Source organism: Ambystoma mexicanum, chromosome 2p (genome assembly GCF_040938575.1).
Source record: "Ambystoma mexicanum isolate Mex_15411 chromosome 2p, UKY_AmexF1_1, whole genome shotgun sequence".
Classification (NCBI taxonomy): Eukaryota; Metazoa; Chordata; class Amphibia; order Caudata; family Ambystomatidae; genus Ambystoma; species Ambystoma mexicanum.
The window spans coordinates 577,233,865-577,256,150 of NC_090923.1; the positions used below are offsets into that span (position 1 = coordinate 577,233,865).

The 22,286-nt window shown below is 44.1% G+C and overlaps 1 protein-coding gene across 4 annotated transcripts in view; it reads left to right on the forward strand.

The window, feature by feature from the left end:
- The window catches only part of DOCK3 (dedicator of cytokinesis 3), a 2,582,899-nt gene that overhangs the window by 1,612,227 nt on the left and 948,386 nt on the right, over positions 1-22,286 (forward strand). For all 4 annotated transcript variants that reach the window (XM_069644069.1, XM_069644070.1, XM_069644071.1 and 1 more), the window contains one exon: positions 5,901-6,025. In XM_069644069.1, coding sequence (XP_069500170.1) covers positions 5,901-6,025 — 125 coding nt within the window. The remainder of the gene's footprint in view (positions 1-5,900; positions 6,026-22,286) is intronic.

Genomic DNA, 22,286 nt, shown 5'->3' on the forward strand with positions numbered 1-22,286 from the left:
CCCAGTGTGTGTTGAACAAATGTGCCTGCAATGGCGTATGGTTGCTCATCAGGTTTTTGTAGTCACTTTCAGCTGCACTGCACACGTATTTCTGTCTGCATCTTTGCACATGTGGTAAGGCAGTTGAATGGCCTGTGCCTGGCTGCGTGCGCTGGCATCCACTGCAGATGGCTGGTATGAGCATGTTCACCTTTCACAAACTGGGATGTGCCCAGTCCTCCTCCTCGTGTCACGTGGCTGGAAGAACCTGATGGGAGTGGTGGTGTGTGAACTGTTATTGTCTTACCGTTTTTTTCATGCAGCTCTTAATACAGGAGTGGAACCTGTTCCCTCTTTTCTCTTCTCAACTATGTTTCACCCACTAAAGATGGAAGGCTGCAGTGCAGGAGGGCCACAATCTTTGCTAAATCATCTTGGAAAACGTATAGTCCACCAGTCAGACATATTTTCTTTATGTCCATGAAGCGACCTTTATTTGCTTTCTTGACGTTTTGGCATCGTTGTGTTATGCAACACAAATCTGCATATGAAATCCCTGTCCAACTGAGTCCCTCTGACATTAAGAAGCAGGCGGCAGGTCAAGTCTGCGCAGCTGCTTTATGTTTAGGTCGGAGCTGATATTTTTGGTGGTCGGGGATACTGTGGAATAATACAAATAGTCTGCACGGGGCTGGCACCCTGTGGTGGCATCTGGTCCAATGCAGAAATTAAGGCTGCACAATGGAAGTACCAGTCGGAGAATCCAAACCAACACAACCTCCTGCTTCCGCCATAAGGCTAGCCACTGTCTACCTTGGGAAAGCTGGAGGGTGGACCTGATGTATGTGAACAGCACAAGGACATTTTAGCACCTGCCATTATATTGAGATGCCATGTTCAAACGAAAGGGCAGGCACTGTGGTTCCCAACCAAACAAACATGAATGGCTTTCTTTTGTGCTGAACACCACAATGTTCGCTTTCTGCGTGCGAGAAAAACCTCCTTCTCAAATATTCATATTCCATTCCAAAATCTGATTCTTCACCTGGCGCCAAGCTTGGCTTTTTCAAATCAAAGACTCTCTGTCTCACCTGACATCCTTTCCATGCCTCTTTAGCTATCACATTTGTCACAAAACACTTTTTAACACAATTAGTTTATTTTTAGCTCCATCAGAAGCTAAATTCCGAAATGTAGTGCCCATTTTTTGCCGCGTGTCTTTGTTTTTCACCGGCCCGATTTAAGATCTCCTCTTAAATCCTGGCATTGTCATCTGCACATCTATTATTCTTTTCAGAATTCTGATATGGTAGGTTATTTATAACACGCTTAATACCAAGAGGTTCCTAAGCGCAGATCCAGGAATCGAACCTGTGGTGTTTCTTGTTGTCTTGCTTCCAAGGCAAGCACGTTGCCCCTGAGCTATCCTCCCAAGATCACGATTGAAGGATTATCTCTAACATGTCTAACCAGCCGAAACAGTATAAGGCTTTCCTGAATTATGGACTAGCAAATGACCAGCACGGTGGGGGCATCTGTTTTCCTTTTCTCAAGGCATTCTATGTTACTAAACATGCTACATATGACATCTAAGGATCTTCATCCCTCTCATAACTATTGGAGAAGATTCCCCTGAAGCCCCAGAAAAAGCCGTCGGTCCTGCCACTACTTCCCAAAAGGCAGCTGATCATTTTGTCCGAGTTGATCGCTGTGCTTGGCCCTGAAATAGAAGATGTTGGTGACAGCACCTATTCTTGTTTTTTTGTGCTGGTTTCTCCACTGATCATTCGGATTTTCATCTGCCCCTAGAAATGTGTGTTATGCTGCACCAGTTTTGTAGGCGTTAAGGCCGATATGTGTTTCAAGGTGGAATGAGTTTTAACTTAATTTCTTTAGTTAGCCCCTCCTGTCCAGCTGTAAACCTGAACATTTCTGAGGACAATGCTTTCAAAATGTATGAAAGTTTTTGACTTTGAAATTCCAATTCGCCAGGTTTTTAGACAGAGATGAAAAACAATTTTTCCTATTATGAGAGACTTGTGCAGTCAGAGACGGGGCTTCATCAAACATGAATTGGGCACCGCCCACCGCCCCCGGACCGTTTGTTATTTTTCGTCACCTGTCTGCCAGAATTTTTAAGAGATATTTAAGTACGAAATATAAATCACCATTTATTTTCCAGAGACTATTATGGCATCAGAATATTGATCTTTTAAGAGATCAATATTTTTAGCAGAGTTTATAGAGTTTATAAAGGGTACATAGATGTTACGAAAAAGGAGGCTTTTCTCTAGATTTATTTTCATATTATGAATCTGTTGTAACCATCTGAAAGGAATTTAGAACCGTTAATTCTTTAATGGTCCACCACTGAAATGTATTGCAGTTCCATAATGGTACTGGTTTAACAAATGGGGATTTGCGGCAGAATGGCGCACAAATCCCCGTTTTTCGGCGCAAATAATTCCATGAATCAGCCCCTCTCTGTCGTCGTCTTATTTGTGCACCGACCTAGAGATGGTGCAATTAAATGGGATATGTGGGGGTGTTTATGGCTGAACAGTCCTTGAGAATTAGAGATATGCCACAGTTTCACAAATGCACATTCAAGCTACTTCAGTTGTAGTTGCGTAAATTGTCTACTGGTTCATTTCCGTGTATTCTTTTAAGAAATAGATTACATTCAGCACGTTTACATTGATCTGCCTTCTCGGACCAGGGCAGACATGTTCTTCCTTCCAATCCACATAATGTGCCATATGTGTTATCCTATTACTACCTGAACCAACAAAGTCCTCTTTTCTGCAGACCTTAGACGCTGTTTGGAGAAGGAAGTTTAACAATCTATATGTTCACAGGGCGCTGTACTCATACCTGGAAGGGGTAAAACCTTTTAGTGGTCAGAGTAGTTAAAGTAAAAAAGAGTTATTACACCATCTATCGCAAGGTAAATAATTGTCTTTTTCTTCTTTGTGTGACCTTAATGATAAGCATTTCTTTTAGGGCCAGGCCTACTTTGATCAGCTGCAAGACCACTTCTTGCTCCTTGCATTGTGCACAGTCTCCACTTCTGGAGATGCCAATCATCAGGCGGTTCCCATGTTCAGGAGTATGCGCAGTAGAATGAAGAAGAATAGGAATTGAAAATAAGTTTAAAATGATACTTTTCGAATTTCTGTTCTTGTTGTAGGTGACCACCCTATACACTCTTTCTATCGTTTCAGATGTGGTGCTCTTGTTTCTGATAGGTCTTTGTTAAGGGTCCAAAGTGGGATAAGGGTTGGTAGATAATGTGAAGATTAACGTGGGATGAGCATAGCATACCTTGGCATTTGCATGCTCTCAAGATGTGTTTGCAAGGCTGTGCCTAACAGTAGTGGAATATGTCCAATGCTGGTTTTCTGTACATGGAGGTCAGAACCTGATCCATTGCTACAAGGTAAGTGAAAATAATGTAGTTGTTTTACTTTCTACAAACATGGCAGGAATCACAGCGTTTTCAAATTCAGAGTCAATAAGAGAATGCGGAAAGTGTTACCCTGTGCATGCTCACCAAAACACTTCTAGCAGCAAAGCATAGTAAACGCATGTCTTTTATATTTGATGCTGACACACTTACTTGGTGCGGGAGACAGAAGTGTTAATCCTATCAATTCTAGTTCATAAGCAAAGCACACTCTAGTCTTTCGGAATGGAAATCAGAAATGACCCCTGTGACTATATTCTACCACTTGGAGGGTAACGATTAGCTTTCTTCACAAAGCCACATCAGACGATGAGGTCGGTCTTTAAATTGTATGTATTAGGAAAAGAATGAATTGCAAATAAAAATGTGACGCCCGTCCATTTTCAAAAACACACAACATGCAGCTGCTAATGCCTTTTATTGAACTAACTGAAAAAGAATATGCAGAGCTGGAACGGCAGACTCATCCTATGAGCCCTCTACCGAGTCAGCCTGTTGTTTCCAGTTTTCCAGTGTTAGCTTTCGAAGTCCCACCGACTTCAGATGCTGGAGAGTGAAATGATTAGTAAAGGAAAGTCACAGTGCAGATCATTCTCAAACCAAAGAGAGGAGGTTAGAGGTCTGTTAGATAAGAGAGTAATTCCTGATCCAGATTCCGTGTACACTGTTCCTTCAGCCAATAAAGTTTAGAATGTTTCTCTTCTTTCTTTGTTTTGACAATAATCCATACAGTTGCTTTACTTTTGCTCATCATTTCTCTCTGCAACATCTGATGAAGTCGTCTATCTCTGCATAGTAGTTTCAGTTAGTGAAATAAAAGGTAGCAGCACCTACATTCTGTGTGTTTAGAAATGAAATGAAGAATCTCTGTATTTATAAATGAGGTTGCCTCAGGGTCAAGCAGAGATTGGTATTCTCTACTGAGATCATGACTTCCCTTCAAAGCAACGGCCAGAACAGTTTGTTATCTCACGCTTCAATATCTACACATATTTAACAATGTATGGTCTGATAATTGATTACCGATCCATATGTCTCAGTCTGTAAGAGCTTTCAGAAGGTAAGCAGCCATTGGACAGCTAGCTGCATTTGGTTGTTTTTTCAGAGAAATACATCTATTGCGGGATGCCTACAGCAGTCGCATCAAACTGACTGATCTCTAAATCAGACATTGTCAATGCTGGTCCTGCCAGTTGCTCATGAAAGAGGTTAGAAGGGCAACTGAGGTTTGAAAGACATGTAAAGGCTTACGCTGCTCCAAAGCAAAGACTCCCATATACTGGTCCAGCCCAGACCACACCCTGTTTTATTCGGAATCCTTTGGTGGTTCCCGAGCCAAAGAACCATCAACTTTAAACGTAGGTCTCTGACATATTAGTCCTTTCATATGCAGGACCCTGGATTCTCTACCACTATAATAAGCGAACATGAGATGATTGCTGATATACTCAGGATCTCTGTTGAGAGCCTCAAAAGTACCTTCGGCCAGCATGCAACTGGAACTGTGAAACTCATGCATATTCCAAAGGAACAATTCTGAGTGCATCCCCTGGGGTGTCACGCTGAGCTATACAAAGGCAACAAATAGTTTTGGCAAGAAAGTAAACCAATTGCACTCCTCAAAGTCAGCATTCATTTTTTGTTTAGTTATTGCCTTGTGCAAGGATACAGATTTCATTTACTATGAACGCCACGTTACCGACGGCAGAACAATTTCCTCAACTGAAGCCCAGTGCATATTGTTCACCGAATACAGATTACGGTTTGTTTTCGAAGTGGTGAAGCACCTTCGGTCATGGTGTGTCGGACCTAAGGTAACCAGAATCTGAAACAAACAGTGCGCATTGGCCTGAATGTAAGAAACCACTGACTCCCATGGGTACAATAGTATATCTTTTGTACCCTGCAACGTAAATCTTTATCCATTTATTTTCTACAACAGAATCGAGATAATATTCTACATGTTATGCAACCTGACCCATTGTGATGTGAGATTGAACTGATGATGGCATGTCAGGGCATGTTTTCAAGAGATCCACCAATTCTCTAATTTAAATGTAAAATGGCTCTGATGATGGGTGAGCTAATCCCCTAAATGCTTGCACAGGCAAACAATTGTCTGGCATCCTCCTGAGGCCTGGTTGGGCCATGTATGTAACAAGAAAAGCCTCCATTAAAAACATCAAGCTTGATTGTCAGAACTGTGTCAAAGCTCTGCACCATCTCAGTGTGGCTAAAAAGAGGAAAGCCACTGTGGATGTCAGACCTAAAGCTAACACAAAAACAGTTAGACAGCATCTTACTTTACTGATCAACCTTTTTCCCTACTGTTCACTCAGTTATACAAGCTTCTTTGGTAATTTACCCACGTTCTGCAATGCTTTTTTATTTGGAAAATAAATTGAAGTGAAGGCCTGGATATGTGTGTGACTGTTTTTTGTGTCTCCAACCTCAGGTGACATACGGAATGACTTGTACCTGACTCTGGAACGGGGCGATTTTGAGCGGGGAGGAAAAAGTGTCCAGAAGAACATTGAGGTCACCATGTATGTTCTGTATGCAGATGGGGAGATCCTGAAGGTGAGAAAAGAGAGGACCATGGTGTTCACAGTCACTCAAATGAACACCTGCTCCAAAGCTCTAACTGGCTTCTGCCAAATGGGGCCTAACAGGGCATGTGGGTACTGGTCCTGCAAGGGATACCTTTTCCACACGGGCCAATCAGAAGAAACCTTATTTCATTCACTGATTGCTCCCAGTGTCATTCTTTCCTACCCCACAATGTAAATAGAGGTCACACCCATCTATCTGTTATAAAGAGTCACAACTTCCTGAACTTTTTAGAGCAAGTGATCACTGCTCTGCAACCTCAGGCAGATTTCCTCATATGCTGGAGGGGTGTCTTATTGTATTATACTTTGTTAATTTACTTGTTTAAAGGTTTGAAACGAAACTACCTAACCGTGCATAGAAATATGATTAACTTATGATGTGCACATCAATACCACTAGGCTTGTAAAATATTGCTTATATACTACATGCCCATTATTGTTAAATCTAAATATTTAAAACATTTCTGTGCTTTAAAACATACATCATTTTCTGAATGCAATAAGGAGCATGCAGAGCATACAAATAACAGTCAATTTGTTGACTATATTGCACTAGGTTCCAGGCACCTAATGTTTCTACAATTCATAATTGACTTAATTTAAATAGATAATCTCTTAGTTTCTTTATCAGACCAATTGCTTATGCTATAGCCGTTCGGAAGATTCCTTCCAAGTGCTTATGCTTTACGGGTATTGCATAGTCAGGACTTAAAGCTTGTGTCAGACTCTCCTCTTGTTAATCGTGTTAATCTTAAGGTAAAAACACTCTTGATTAGTGTAACCATCCACCAAAACAGTGCCTCATGTCCTAGCACTAGACACGTGACTGCTTTCAGCTACACACGCTTCTGCTGTCTGGATGTTTCTGCACCCAGCTGGCCAGGGCTGAATACCAGTCACAATCCTTCCTCAGAGGTGCAGGACCTCAGAGGGATCCTACCACCCTGAGGATTTCCCCAAATGATATAAACGAGGTGGACGTTCCCATGTCGGACAAACACCTGAGGTCTTCCACACTCCTCATTAAAAGGCATGGGAATACGTGGAGATCCTCAACCAATACAAAAAGGAATGTCCCGTGCCACATTAACTCAGACTCGTTGCAGTGTTAAAACGACAATTCAATTACTTATTTCCAAAATATATTTCTTTTTATTTGTTGATTATAAATCAATATATAGCAGTACAGATGTGACAACCATATCAAAAGTTTCCTTCATATGTCATACATCAATCACAGCTCTTCACGAATCTGACTCATACTCTTACAGTCATACATACAATAAAATGTGAACCAGCCTGAATAGCGTTTGTCTCTGACCCTGAAGGCCAATATACCTACTTCCTGCCAAGTTACTGGCCAGGAGACCTACTTCCCGCACTGTTACTGGCCACACCAAAGGAACCAAATGCTTATAGATGAAAATTGGTGATGAGTGGTAAGGGTTTGTTCACTGCATCCTTCACCGATTTCCCGTCGATGTGCCTGCTTTTTGCACCGTGCTCGGGCTCCATGGCGTGATGTGGCTCTTGCTTTGTAGAGTCTTCTGGGTGGGTGTGGCACTCAGGCCAGAGATGCCTGCATCAGAGATTTTGCAATTGTGTAAAAGTCACAGCATCCTCCACAGAAGTAGCTTAAATTGGAAACTCTGTTTGCACAGATCAACAACCTTCTTTATTCGTAGATAATGGCTGAAGTCAGGCATAGGTGCATACATGGATAAGACTGCTCTTCCTGAAAAATGAAAAGTAATACAATATCCTGGATAATTGTACCACAGTCTGGTCTTCCCTTGCTGGAAAGGGATGAGGGTTCCTACCCCACGATACTCCATGCTCTGCCTCCTTCCCGAGCCTCACGCATCATCCACAATCTGCTCTTCCTTCGCATACACTTTGCAGAGGAAGAGACCTTTTTCGACAGGTTTCACCATTTTATGGCACCTACAATAAGTTCCTTTTTTCTAGTATTATCGTGATGATAGGGTATGATCAGCAACCTCCGCTGGTTCCTCCTCCATATCATCAGTCTCCTCTGCACTCTCTATAAAAAAAATCCCTCCTCCCGCTCTAGTTGCACCAACGAAGGAGTCTGTTCGCTGCTCCAATAGGTCATGAGCCCTGAGACTCGCAACCACAAGAGGACACAAGTGCCAATGGGGAAGACATTCCCGCGTCCATTCACTATTTTCAATGAAGGTGATGGGCATGTGGATTCTGCTATTCTGACAGAAGGTATGTTCTCTACGGGCAGAAAATCAGGAATGTTTCTTTAGCCAGGTGTAGCTTGTGAGGCAAAGGACATGTAGAAGACACTACAATTAATCCAAGCTGTTTACAAATACCCGGATTTGAATTTGAGAACTCGGCCAGGCAAAAATCTGCTCTTATTGTCAAATCTACCAGCTCAATTGCATTTGTAAAAGTAAATACGACCTTGACCTAAAGCAGTGATCTTTAAACTGGGGGGGAATTCAGAGGTGGGCCCACACTCTTGGAAAAATGATTAAGATGACTGTTTTTTTAAATATAAAAAAAGATGTGTATTAGAAAATATAAGCAGAAGAAAACCTGAAAGCAGAAGAACGAGCTTGTCCATCCTTTGAGCCACCCTGGGGGGGCAATCCCTAGGTGAAAAACAACTTAATCAAGGGGGAGGTTGGTATGAAAAGTTTGAATACCACTGCCCTAAGGTGACCAGCATCATCTTCTGCTCTCTTAATAACACCCTCCACCTGTGGCAAGGTAAATCAGATGCAACATTACTGTCTTGAAATCTGACACCCTGAAGTGCACCATCCATCCGAGTAATTCCTGCCTGCCATTACAGACACCAAACAGCTGTCATGTTAGAGGGAGACAGCAGGAAATCATGTTGACCTAAGGCCAGGGTCATGTGCCTGGGCCTGGATGTGTGTTGGCATGCGTGAATGAAAGTCACAAAGTGTAGTCTGGAAGCTAAGGGGAAAAGGCCTGAACCCTACTTTTAATGGAATCTTCAAACCCCTTTACAGGTATGCAATGAGCCCAGGAGAGGACAAACAATCTCACCATTAATCCATTAATTTGCTCTTGTCAAACATGAACCAGCACCAGCTGCAGAAGAGAGCCATCCCTTTCTCACAGAGATTACATAGAGGAAGGATTCACAGGACACCAGTCAGAGCTCAGAAAAGGCAGTAATGGGTCCCTTGGTTCCTACTGGCTGGCATAAGAGGCAGGTCACCTTGAGAGATTTTTCATTTCTGCTTCCTCTGGTTCAGAAACCTTAAGTCTCAGGACCTTGTGTAGAGTTCACCAAAGACCTGAAGAACAGAGCGTTCAAGCTCTTGTTACCTCCCATTTTCTCTTTATCCCTACATTTCCAAATAACTTTGACCGAACCTGCAAACTAAAATTGCAAATAGCTTCAAATGAATTCAATAGAGGAGGTTCCTACTGCTGACCTTTCAGAGAAGTTCTATTGACATTATTTTGCAGAGTTGAAAAAAGGTAAAGTGATTTTAAGGACTGTTCATGGTATTTGGGACTTCAGTTCCTTTTTCAGATTTTGGAATTATGTGTGTTTATGCCAGTCCCGATACCTGTGCCACAATAGTTGGAGCTGTGGTAGCCAGGCTATGCACAAAAGACCTAAACGATCCACATATGCACATACCCACCTGTCCAGACCATGCCAATTCCTTCTATTTTCTACCATCAACCAGGTCTTCCAAAGTGCTCACATTCTGGCTAAATTATGCTTCAATGTTTTTCACAAAAAGGATGACAGCGGGAATGGTACACCAGCATCAGAAGCGATTACCATTTACCAAAGTCTGGATAATTGCTTCATTAGAACCTTGAGACCAAAAGTGGATTCTGGCCATGGTTTTCTCACTCGACTTTTCAATCAATGTAAAAAAGGTCCTTCCTATCTCCCATGCAGTAACTCAAATATGGTGAGGCACTGTGGGACTTTCCCTCCACCAGAATTCATCTAGAGCTCTAATTCAGTTTGCTCCTAGATTACAGCAGCCCAACTGGTTTCATCCTTTTTCTGTCAGGGATTTAGGTTTAATTGCGTCACACAATCTCATGGTACCTCTTACCCACGTGCAAAGGACACACTTGGATCTGGCTGTCACGGAATCAGCAGAAGGATCCTCAGTCAATGCTGGTCTATCTCGTGAAACAGGTAAGACAGTTCATTTAGTGGTGAGTACTGGAGTCCAGTTTGTCCATGGGAGTGTCTTTCTAGAGGTGTTTCTCATACATAGAATGATTTCGGGTTTTGACTTCAGCTGCCAGAATTCAGCATCATCCTACTTCACTTACTGCCTTTCTCCACACAATGGGCCTCATTCTAGATTCAGTGGTATTTTGGTGTTAAATCTGTTGACATACCACCAAATGGATTTACCATTAGAGCCACTTGGTCCAGCAGAATTAGCACCTAATTACAAGTGGTGGTAGGTGGTGTTCGTCCATAGGACTCCATGGGGATTTTGGCAGTAATTCTGATGATTTAGCAGTTTTTTGGCAGTAAGGCAGAGGAATTAACTCCAGCATTCTGTTGCAGGTTTGAACTCCACCATAAACCCAAACTATAGTTTGGTGGTTTAGTAAAGCGATGGTAAACCACTGCATTACCACCGTTTGTCGCAATGCTTCTGAGCTCTTAATCAGGCCCAATGTCTTTTCACATAAATAGATGTCTTTGGGATTTTGTTATAATGTTTTACTGTACTCCATTCCACATGGAACGGAGAATGTTATTCCCCCCACGTTCCACCAAGGAACGCCACTCCCATTCCCCTACTGACTGCCCCAGCCTCCGGGGGCCGTATAATAAAGCTCGTATTCTCTCACCCTCAGCCTCGGTATTTATTTCAGATTTTCACCAGAACTCCCAAATGGCAGTGTTATCTTACTTTGCTTGGTTTGTTGCCCAAACATTTTTGAACAACCACCCATGGATCAACCTTTCAACTCCCCAGGGTTTCCCATGTACCTAAGGGGGGAAACCCCTGTCTCAGAATCCTAGTAATGGTTTCAATATTTCCCAGTGGCTCGTGGTCGTTTGGGGCCTGATTTTCAGAGACAAGAAATTTGTTACTAGTGAGTCGGTTGTGGTCCCTGCTACCTCTTTCAGCTCCTCCGGTGCTGGTCTACCACCACTTAAAAAGACTCTTTCAGGTAGCAACCGAAGGAATCTTTCAGCTATCTGAGCATAAACATCAAAGCAATATGACCTACAAAGGAAGGACGAGTGGTACTAGTACTGCTGGATCAGTCATATTTATGCCCCTCTTCTCTAATTTTATGATAATGCCCAAATGGAAAAGGGGTTCCTGTCATGACCCACAGAATGCGCCCCTTCTGGACTTCCTGGTCCTTGTCACGGCGGGGCTTGCATTCATTGTTTCTCCCAACATGGCCGTATCACGTGACATGCCTCACACCAGCCTTCATGGCGGACGTAGTACGTTCCATAAATATGCCACGCCCCCGCGGCCCTGCGTATCTCAATGCTATTGTGAAGTAGCGATCAGACGTGTGCTCCGTAGCTCGCGGTATTGTTTCCCTTGCTTCTTTCACTCTAACCCAATTCTAGTCCCTTTCCTTCCTTTCTTGATTCCTGGACTCGTGTGCTAGTTGCGCACCATGTTATTTCCTGGATTCCTGGACCCTTGCTTCCCGGCACTTGAACACACGCTGGAGTCGGAAGAGACTTGTGCAGCCTTATTCAAGACTCGAGCAGTACGCAAGAAGGGCATCGATCAAGAAATCCAGCAAAGATCAAACTCAGGTGAGAAGGGGGGAACTCCTTGAAAGTTTGAGACGCCACCTGACCAAATTCGATATGGAGATGGAATCGTCCGTCCAGGACCTGATGCGTGGCATGCAGGTGCATGACCGAGGTGCAGAATCTAAAGGCGGAAAACGCCGCTCTCAAACAACTAGTTCTATCCCACGATTCTACCACAAAAGAAAGTGTATTGCTGTTCGGTATAGTGGACAAATATGATGGCTCACCAAAAACCTTAGAGGATTCCTGGATTCATGTTTGGTTCACTTTACTTTTAAGCCCTACTACTTTTCAACTCCCAGGGCTAAAGTGGGCTTCATAATTTCCCACATTTCAGGAAACGCCTTAACCTGGGCTACGCCCCTCGTTAATTCCGGCGACATTCTTCTAGATGACTATGATGGCTTCATACAGGCCCTTAAGAACATGTTTGACCGTCCAGAACAGGTCTATAGTGCCCAGGAACGCCTGTTAGACTTTCAGCAAGGATCCCAGGATATGCTCACCTATGCTACCCGATTCAAGCAGTTAGTCAAGGAAGCCGATTGGTCCCCAGAGGCGAGTTTTACCCTTTTCAGGAGAGGACTGAATGAGGAGATTAAGGATGAGTTGGCCAGAGTGGCTCGCCCAAACTAATTCCAGGCACTAATGGACTGTGCCATGCAAATAGATTTTCGTATCCAGGAAAGAAAGGCAGAGAAGAAGAAATCCAAAGCTAATCCTCCAAAGCCATCCTTTGAGAGTACCACTAAGGCGGACACTAACCCAGGCTCAATCTCTGAACCAGAACCCATGCAGATAGGAGCCTTCCGTGGACCTATATCCCCGCAAGAAAGAATGAGAAGGATTCATACAGGGTTGTGCATGTATTGTGCCTCAGACAAACACCTGGTTAGGGAGTGTCCTCTGGCCCCTCCTCGGCATTCGGGAAACACCAGCTCCCAATCCTAGATGGAGCAGAGCTTCGGGAGAGAGATGTTTGCTCCACATCAATTCCATCCTTGAACTCTCCTGGACAGAATAATTTGGTGATTCTACAAGCCTTCCTGTCGCCCTCCAAGAATAAGACCTATCCCATTCTGGCCTTGGTGGACTCCAGAGCTATGGGAATTTTCATTGATCAAGACTGGGTTGTTAGTCATCATATTCCGTACGAGACATGAAGCACCATGCAGCCGGTGGAAGCAATAGACGGAAGACCCCTCTCTTCAGGACCCATAAGCCTGCAGACAAAAGAGATCCAACTTTCCATAAACCATCACCAAGAGCGGATTACATTCAACATCATTAAGTCAGCCCATTACCCCATGGTATTGGGTATGCCCTGGTTACAGAAGCACAATCCGTATATCAATTGGACAGCAGGATCACTATTCCTAGGCTCAGAGTTTTGTATGTCCCACTGTCTAATCCTCGATCCCTCCTCAACACCACTCATGGTTTCTAATATCATACAAGTCCCAGAGGCCTATCAGGGATATGCTGATGTATTTTCAACTGCCATAGTCCAAGCCTTACCCCCTCACAGACCTGAAGACTGTGCCATAGATATAGATCCCTCAGCAGTGATTCCCTTTGGCAGAATGTTCATTCTTTCCGAACCTGAGAAAAAGGCCCTCAGGGAATACCTGAATACCAACCTTGAAAATAGCACCATAAGACCTTCAAAATCTCCAGCGGGTGCTTCATTGTTCTTTGTTCCCAAGAACGACACTAAGGAACTCAGACCTTGCCTCGACTATCGTGGCTTAAATCAATGCACCCTCAAAGATCGGTACCCACTACCCCTGATCTCGGATATTCTGGAAGCTGTGAGAGGCGCCGTAGTCTTCACGAAGTTGGATCTCCAGGGTGCCTATCATTTGATCCGTATCCGGGAAGGAGACAAATGGAAAACAGCCTTTAGAACACCCTTTGGTCACTATGAATATCTAGTCATGCCCTTTGGACTAGCTAATCCCCCGCGGTTTTTCAACGATTTATGGACAGGGTGTTTTCTGACATGTTATTCCTTTTTGTCATTGTCTATCTGGATGACATATTGATCTTTTCCAAGGATCCTCTAAAGCATGAAGAGCATGTAAAGGCAGTACTGCAACGACTCCGTGAACACAAACTTTTAGCCAAACCCGAAAAATGCTTGTTTCACGTAACTTCTGTTAACTACCTGGGATTCATCTTTAGCCCAAAAGGAATTCGAATGGACCCTTCAAAGGTAACGGCCATACTGGCATGGCCTGCTCCCACCTCCGTGAAACAAGTTCAATCCTTCCTGGGGCTTGCCAACTTCTACCGGAAGTTCATTTCTTCCTTTTCCGAGATCGTCCAGCCGATTGTTGCTCTCTTGAAGAAAGACACTCCCTTTACCTGGTCTACACCGCAAGACAAAGCATTCCAACAATTGAAGACAGAGTTCACGCAAGCCCCCATACTGGCCCAACCAGATATAAATTGCCCATTCCTAGTGGAAACGGATGCCTCTAACTATGCCATAGGAGCGTTCTTGAAACAGGAACTTGAAGATAAACTGGAACACCCCATTGCTTACCTCTCACGAACCCTGACTCCCAGTGGGACACACTATTCCGTCCTGGAAAAGGAACTGTTAGCCATCCACCAGGACTTCACTGAATGGCGACATCTACTTCTGGGTGCTAGATATCCAGTTCAGGTCCGCACGGACCATCGTAATCTTCAAATTCTACAATCAATGGAGTGCAGGAACAGTCATCAGGTGCGTTGGGCCTACTTCTTTGCCCAATACCAATACCAAATCATTCATGTTCCCGGATCACAAAACATGATTGCTGATGCCTTATCTCGACTTCCTGACTATGTAACTACTGAAGACAAGGCATATCCTAAGATGTTTCCCCACACGATCTTTATAGCTCAAGCAGTCAACCTCCTGGAAGAAATTAGAGTACAAACCCAATCCTCTGACCTCTGGAAGGATATTTCAAGGAAGAATCCATGGAACCTAAGACTTAAGGAAGGATACTTATTCAAGGACAATGCACTGGTCATTCCTACACAGAAATTACAACAAAGAATGATAAACCTCTGTCATGATACCCTTCACTCCGGACATCATGGCATAACCAACACCCTCCGTCTCATATGGCCTGGAATGAAAACTGACGTACAGCAGTACATTAAAACTTGTACTGTCTGCAGTCAAAACAAACATGATAACAAGAGACCGGCGGGTCTTCTAATGCAACCATCGCTGCCAACAAGGCCATGGGAATTCATTGCAACAGACTTCATTTTGGAATTACCACCTTCTCGAGGGTACACGACCATCATGGTTACCATAGATTTGTTCACTCATATGGCTCATTTTACACCTCTGTGTAAGTTACCATCCTCGTCCGAACTTGCTGGAATCTTCCTTGAACACATATTTCGTTTACATGGACTCCCTTCCAAGATCATATCTGATCGAGGACCTCAGTACGTTTCTCAATTCTGGAAACATCTCTGTCGCATTTTGGGAATCCAACGCGCCCTCTCATCTGGTTATCATCCCCAGACCAACGGGGCCACAGAACGTGCTAATCAGACCCTGGAACAGTATCTTCGATGTTTCGCCACCAAGGTTCAGGATGACTGGTCGCTCCTGATACCCGTGGCTGAATTTGCCTACAACAAATCTGACCATTCAGCAATTAAGACCAGCCCCTTTTATTGTAGCCATGGGTTCCATCCATCAGTTCTACCCTCTGTTCTCCCTCATCCTACACCAGTACCTACTGTCGACTCCTGGATTGAAACCCTCATCAACGTACACCAAGAGGCCAAAGAAAATTTAGAGAAGGCCAGAACACAGACTAAGAGGTATGCGGATTTGAAAAGGAGACCAGGTCCTTCTTATGCAATCGGTGATCAAGTCTGGTTGTCCTCAAAATTACTACCCTGGCATCTACGGCCAAACAAGTTGGCCCCTCGATACTATGGTCCATTTCCCATCAAGGAAATTATCAACCCGGTTTCATACCGGATTAGTGTACCAGACTCTTGGAAGAAAATTCACCCAGTATTCCACACATCCCTATTAAAACCCTACCACCAATCTTCCTGGAAATCCTACCGACTTCCTCCTCTACTGGTCGACAACCAATTGGAATATGAAGTATCTCGAATATGTGACTCCAGGTATAAACGGGGTCAGCTTCAATACCTGGTTGAATGGAAAGGATATCCTCCTAGTGAAAGAACCTGGGACCCACTTTCTAATCTCAAGACGCCTCAACTACTCAGAAGATTTCACCTTATACACCCGGGCAAACCTGGTGGAACAGGTTTTCGGAGGAGGCATGCTGTCATGACCCACAGAAAGTGCCCCTTCTTGACTTCCTGGTCCTTGTCACGGCGGGGCTTGCATTCATTGTTTCTCCCAACATGGCCGTATCAAGTGACACGCCTCGCACCAGCCTTCACGGAGGACGTAGTACGTTCCATAAATATGCCACGCCCCCGCAGCCTCGCGCGTCTCAATGCTATTGCGAAGTAGCGACCAGACGTGTGCTCCATAGCTCGTGGTATTGTTTCCCTTGCTTCTTCCACTCTAACCCAATTCTAGTCCCTTTCCTTCCTTTCTTGATTCCTGGACTCGTGTGCTAGTTGCGCACCCTGTTATTTCCTGGATTCGTGGACCCTTGCTTCCCGGCACTTGAACGCACGCTGGAGTTGGAAGAGACTCGTGCAGCCTTATTCAAGACTCGAGCAGTACGCAAGAAGGCATCGATCAAGAAATCCAGCAAAGATCGAACTCAGGTGAGAAGGGGGGAACTCCTTGACAGTTCCAGCACAAAATGATTGGCGGTGGCTGACCTGTTGAAAGCCCATGAACTGGGGGTGCGGCTTTGTACATGGTAACAATGGACATTTCTACTACCTGTGCCAGCCTGATAGGGAACATCCTTATCGTTGTCCAAAGTTCAGCCTTTGAGGACAAATCACAACATGACTCTAGAAGGACCTACATGTAAGCCAACACAGAAAATACAAGACTGCACCAATCACATCCAGTGGTATGCTCATGTGATTTCCTGGTGGTAAGGGAAGGTAATTGAAAAATATTTTAATACAAAGTTTAAAAAAAAATAAAAAAAAAAAACCTTTGGGGACATGTCTCCAGCATGGAACAAAGACATGGACAGGGTAAGGCCTGAGCGGGCAAGGCCCACCCAAAATCTGTAAATGCCCACTCAGCAGCGGTGTGTGGGCATTAACAGATTTTAATATCACTGCGGTGGGCCCAACTACATTAGCTTAAGGCTCCACTTTTTAGACTATCTTAACTACCTGGAAAGATTGATGGTACAAAAGGCACAAATTGTGAGAAACAACAAAAGGGAAACAGCACTGTTTGGAGCCTGTCTTGGTGTCAGACTCGGGCACATTGTCTCCTCTGCACGAGAAGGTGATAGCACAGCTACATAATCTGCAGCAGTGAGCAATTCGCATGCACACAGTATTTAGAAACATAACCCCCATAGTTAGTCCTCTATAGTTTTAGTATTGGAACTTTAGATTCCGTCCACCATTGAGGTGTGGTTCCACCAAGAGGAGCATCACATATTTTAAGAGAAATGCACATCAGCTCTCCATAATCACTGGCACGTGGGAATTTGTTTTGGGTGCTACCCTGGGTTATAATCACGTACACAACCTCTGGTCCTAATAGATCGTGTCATTGTAAGAAGATCATGGCCATCGTCTTCACCCTAAGGAGAATTCCTCTCGTTGATAAAGTTCAAGTAAGTTCTGTTGCCTCAGTCTTCTAACAATGAAGAGGCAAGGATAGGTTGAGGTGAGCCATAAACTGTGTGATTCACATCTCAGCAACACACATGGCTGATGTACACATTTGTAAAACAAAGAGGCTGAGTAGGTTTATTCATCTCCCACAATAGAGGGTGCTCCAACCCAAGTTGGAGTATCACATCTTGTCTTATTTATTTATATGCAGGGAAGAACAATGCTCTTCTGATCACAAAAGAGCGTACACTAGTAACTTAACGGATATTCCTCTCAATAGAATGTGCTATATGGCAAAGCTCTGGGAAGGATTTCTACACCTATGGAAGGCTGAGTGTAATCATTCGCTAAGGAGATGACTTTATGTTGGGCTGGACTGGCATATTAACATTCCTGTTAAGCACTGTGGACTCCATTACTAGCAAGGGTGGCGTGCTACAGCAGCCACGTTCCTAATAATTTCCTCTCCTCATCTAAAAAGTATGCAAAAACCAGGTACTTGGCAGGATGCTGGCTATCGTGTCTAACGTCAATTAGCAAAACAGGACATGGTGAAGAGACCTACTTCAACGATCAGTAGTTTAACTGTTCTTGCTAGTGCTAATACATTTCTGCAAAAAGCTAAGTGGTTGATCACTTATTGAATGAAACAGAACTGTCTCATCGCTCAAGAAGTGGTTTCTGTTGAGTACTTAGTGGATTTATTTCAGTTTGACCCGCAAATGTCAGCTTTCTGGTGATCCATATGTTATTTTATTATTATTATTAGTATAGTATTTATTGAGCGTGGACCTAGCTTTGAGAAGCAACGGAGCACTTTACAGAGGTATACACCAATACAGATACATAATGTAGCGCTTTACAGAGTTGTACAACATTACAGATGCATAACGGAGTACTTTTCAGTGGTAAAAACAGCAGGGGATCGGATACAGAAGGGGACAGAGTATGGGTTCAAGTGTAGCAGATGGTGGGGATGAGAGGGGTGGGCGGCGTCTAGCGAGTCAGGTGGCGCAAGGGGCGATGTGATGGCCTAGGCGCTGAGGAGAGACTCCTTGAAGAGGTCGGTCTTGAGTTCTTTTCTGAATTGTAGGAGCATGGAAGCGAGTCTGATGCTGACGGAGACGAGGTTTCATAGTCTTGGGGTGCAGGCAGAGAATGCTTGTTTTCTGGTCCTTTACTCTTTGCAGCAGCGGATTTCAAGTCTGAACGTGTCCCGGCTTCTGGTGGTGCACTGTGTGCCCGAGATGCAGCATTTTTCCACTAGGTAGATGGGTGACTTGAGGGCGACAGCCTTCTAAATGATGCAGCAAGGCTTGAAGGTGATTAGTGCATGCATTGGGAGACAGTGAAGGTTGATGAGGGCCGGGGTGATGTGGTTGTATCTGTGTAGACCCTTGATGAGGCATGCAGCAGCGAGTAGGACACTTCTCAGGGGCACAAGGGAGGAAGATGGGAGGCCTTCGAGGAGTGTGGGATAGGACCAGTGCTTGAACAATGGATCTAAAGCTGTCCGGAAGGAGGAAGGGGTTGACATTTTGCAGGAGGGAGAGCTGATTCCAAGCTGTCTGAGTTTTCATAGCTATGTATGTCTTGTATGAGAGATGTTTGTCGAAGTGGAAACAGAGGGACTTGGCGCAGGAGGTGAGCTTAGGTGTGAAGCCCTCAAAGTTCATGTTGGATGGCCAGGTCTGTATATCTGGGTGTTTGGTGTTGTTGTTGAGGAGTAGGAAGTCTTGGAGGGATTGGACATACAAGACTGGATCAGTGAATGGCAGGTTTTGGAGGTATAGCTGTGTGTCATCTGCGTATTGGTGGATGTGGATGTTTTGTATGGCTAGGAGGACTCCAAGCGGCTACATGTATAGATTGGAGATTACTGGGAAGAGGATTGAACCCTACGGGACTCCACTAGTGATGGGTAGCATTGGTGATCAAGAAGAGCCCATCTGAACAAACTGCTTACGGTTGGTGAGGTAGGACTTGAACCAGCGTAGGACAATGTTGCTGATCCACATGCACCGATGTAGTTTGTCCATAAGCGCCCGGTGGTCTACTGTGTTGAAAGCGGATGAGAGGTCGAGCAGAACCAGGAGGCAGGGGTGGCCATTGTGAAGGATGTTGAGTGTGTCGTCGACCACCTGTAAAGTTGCTGTCTACGTGCTGCATCCGTGTCTGAATCCAGATTGGTAGGATTGGAGATTATTGGTGTCGATGTGTTGCTGCAGTAGTGTGGCTACTGCTTTCTCAAAGATCTTACCTAGGAAAGGAAGATGGATGATGGGGTGATAGTTACTTATGTGCAGAAGTGCCTTAGGTTGGGCAACAATGCTTGTGCCAATGGGTGACCCCCGTTTACACAACTATGGTGGGTTCCTACTGGTCCTTAATGGCTAATTTGATAGGACAGACCTAACTTATATAGCCCACGAAAGCCTGCTGCACTTTCATCAAGGTAAAAACATGATGACATACACTACACATTTCACACAACTAGCAGAAGAAACTGCTTGGCCCAAGGAGGCATATTTTACCCTTTATCAAAGGAGATTACCAGAATACATAAAGGATGGACTAGCCAGAGTCCTCAGAACTTCCTCCTTTGATCAGCTGTTAAGTTTGTGTAGCAAATGGACTTCTGTTTACAGAGAGGGATGACAGAGAAGAGGAAAAAAAACAGGTGCCCCCTGTCTTACCTCCCGCAGCATCTAAAGATGTACTTGTTAGTCCATCAGAGAGACATGAACCTGTGCAAATGGTGGTGGCTCACGGGCTGCTCTCAGAATAATAAGAGAATAAGAGAAGCACAGAAGGAAAACACATGTTTTATTCAAGTATTGCACCTCTTCCTCCCGTTTATTGTGGCATTGTCCTTTAGCTCCTCCATGGAAGCAGGGGAACATCAGCTCCTGGGCCTTAAAAGGGGTGATGGTCATAGAATGGAATGTAAGTCCCTTCAACATTTAGCCAATTACAGGCTGCACTTCTCAGTGCACTGATTCCACCCCATTGCTTCTTAAGGTTCCACTTTTATTCCAGCATTCTGAAGTTCTGGAAGTTCCCACCTTAGTAGAATCAGGTGCAGCAGGGGCCATCATTTATCACTCTTGGGTGGCCTCCATGGGTATGTCTCATGTCGCTAAGCTTGTTGCCTTAATTGTAGAAGGTGTCTATGGAAGACCCTAAGACGGTTGACCCGTATTGGAAAACACCATGGAGTTAAAGATGCAGATTGTCCAACACAGCATTTAACATAATGTGAGCGGCTTATTTCCACATTATTTTCAGGATTTCTTGGTTGTCCCTGCACAATCCATACATCAATTGGACGGGACATATGCATATGCTTTTTATGGGCTCTGAATATTGTACTTGTAAATGTCTTAGCACTACCTACCCATCTAGGATACTAATTAGGAACCAACCAACATAGAGATCCAGAACATCTCTCATCTATGGTTCCATGTAATAATGTCGCCACAAAAATCTTGCCATGCAGAAATATCGCCGAAAAATTGCCATTTTTTGTGGCGACATTATTGCATGGAACATGCGGGGGACACCCCCGCAACCCCCAAACTTTATTTTTTAAATTTTTTAATTTTTTAAATTTTTTATTTTTTTGCCCCTGTCCCCATATATATATATGGTCACCCATATAATATCGCTGCAACCTTTTCCCGGCGATATTATTTACGGCAACCATATATATGGGGATAATATTACCTGATACCTCATCTATGTGCCATTCCAAAGAAATCTGCATCCTATTATCAGGTCTTTCAGTGAGAGACCTCCAAGGTAATTCTTCCACACGGACCCGAGGACTGTTCAATCAAACACTCCCAAACACTGCAGTTCCTTTTAGCAGAATGTTTATAGTATCTGCTCTAGACAGGATGGAATTAAAGGAGTGTCTGAGGAGAAACTCGAAAATGGTTTGATTAGAGAGTCCCCCTCCCTAGGGGACCACCTTGTTTTTCTTCCCGAAAAAAGATACGACAGAACTGAGCTATTGTATAGACTCTGAAGACTAAACCTCATTGCTCTCAAGGACAAGTATCTTTTGTCCTTAATTCCAGACATCTTAGAAGTGGCCCAAGAAGCACAGTTGTTCACCAAGTTAAACCTTTGGGGCACTTACCATCTCATGAGGATCAAAGGAGGGGAGGAATGGAAGAACGTGTTCACAATACACTTTGGCCATTATGAATATTGTGTGAGGCCATTTGGTCTTGCTAACACCCGGCAATCTTCCAAAGGTTAATAGATCATCTATTTTCAGACCTTCTCTTGTATTCAGTGATCGCTCATATACACCTGAATGATATACTGTTTTTAGAGCACACCTAAAGAACATCAGCGTCATGTGTTGGAGGTACTTAGGTGATTAGAGAAGAATCATCTTCGAGAAAGCCAGAAAAATACATTTTTGATGCTACTTTGGTTCCCTATTTTGGGATCTATACTCTCTGCCCAGGGTATTACTAAGGACCCGTGAACAATCATGGCACTATTTGACTGGTGGGGGCCCTCTTCCATCAAGGACGTGCAGCCAATTCCTATCATACATTAATTCCTGGATTTATGAATACAGTTCTACCTATAAGGAAACTCTTAAAGAAAGACCACAACTTCATCTCGGGCAAATAGGCAGAAAGTGCATTTCAGA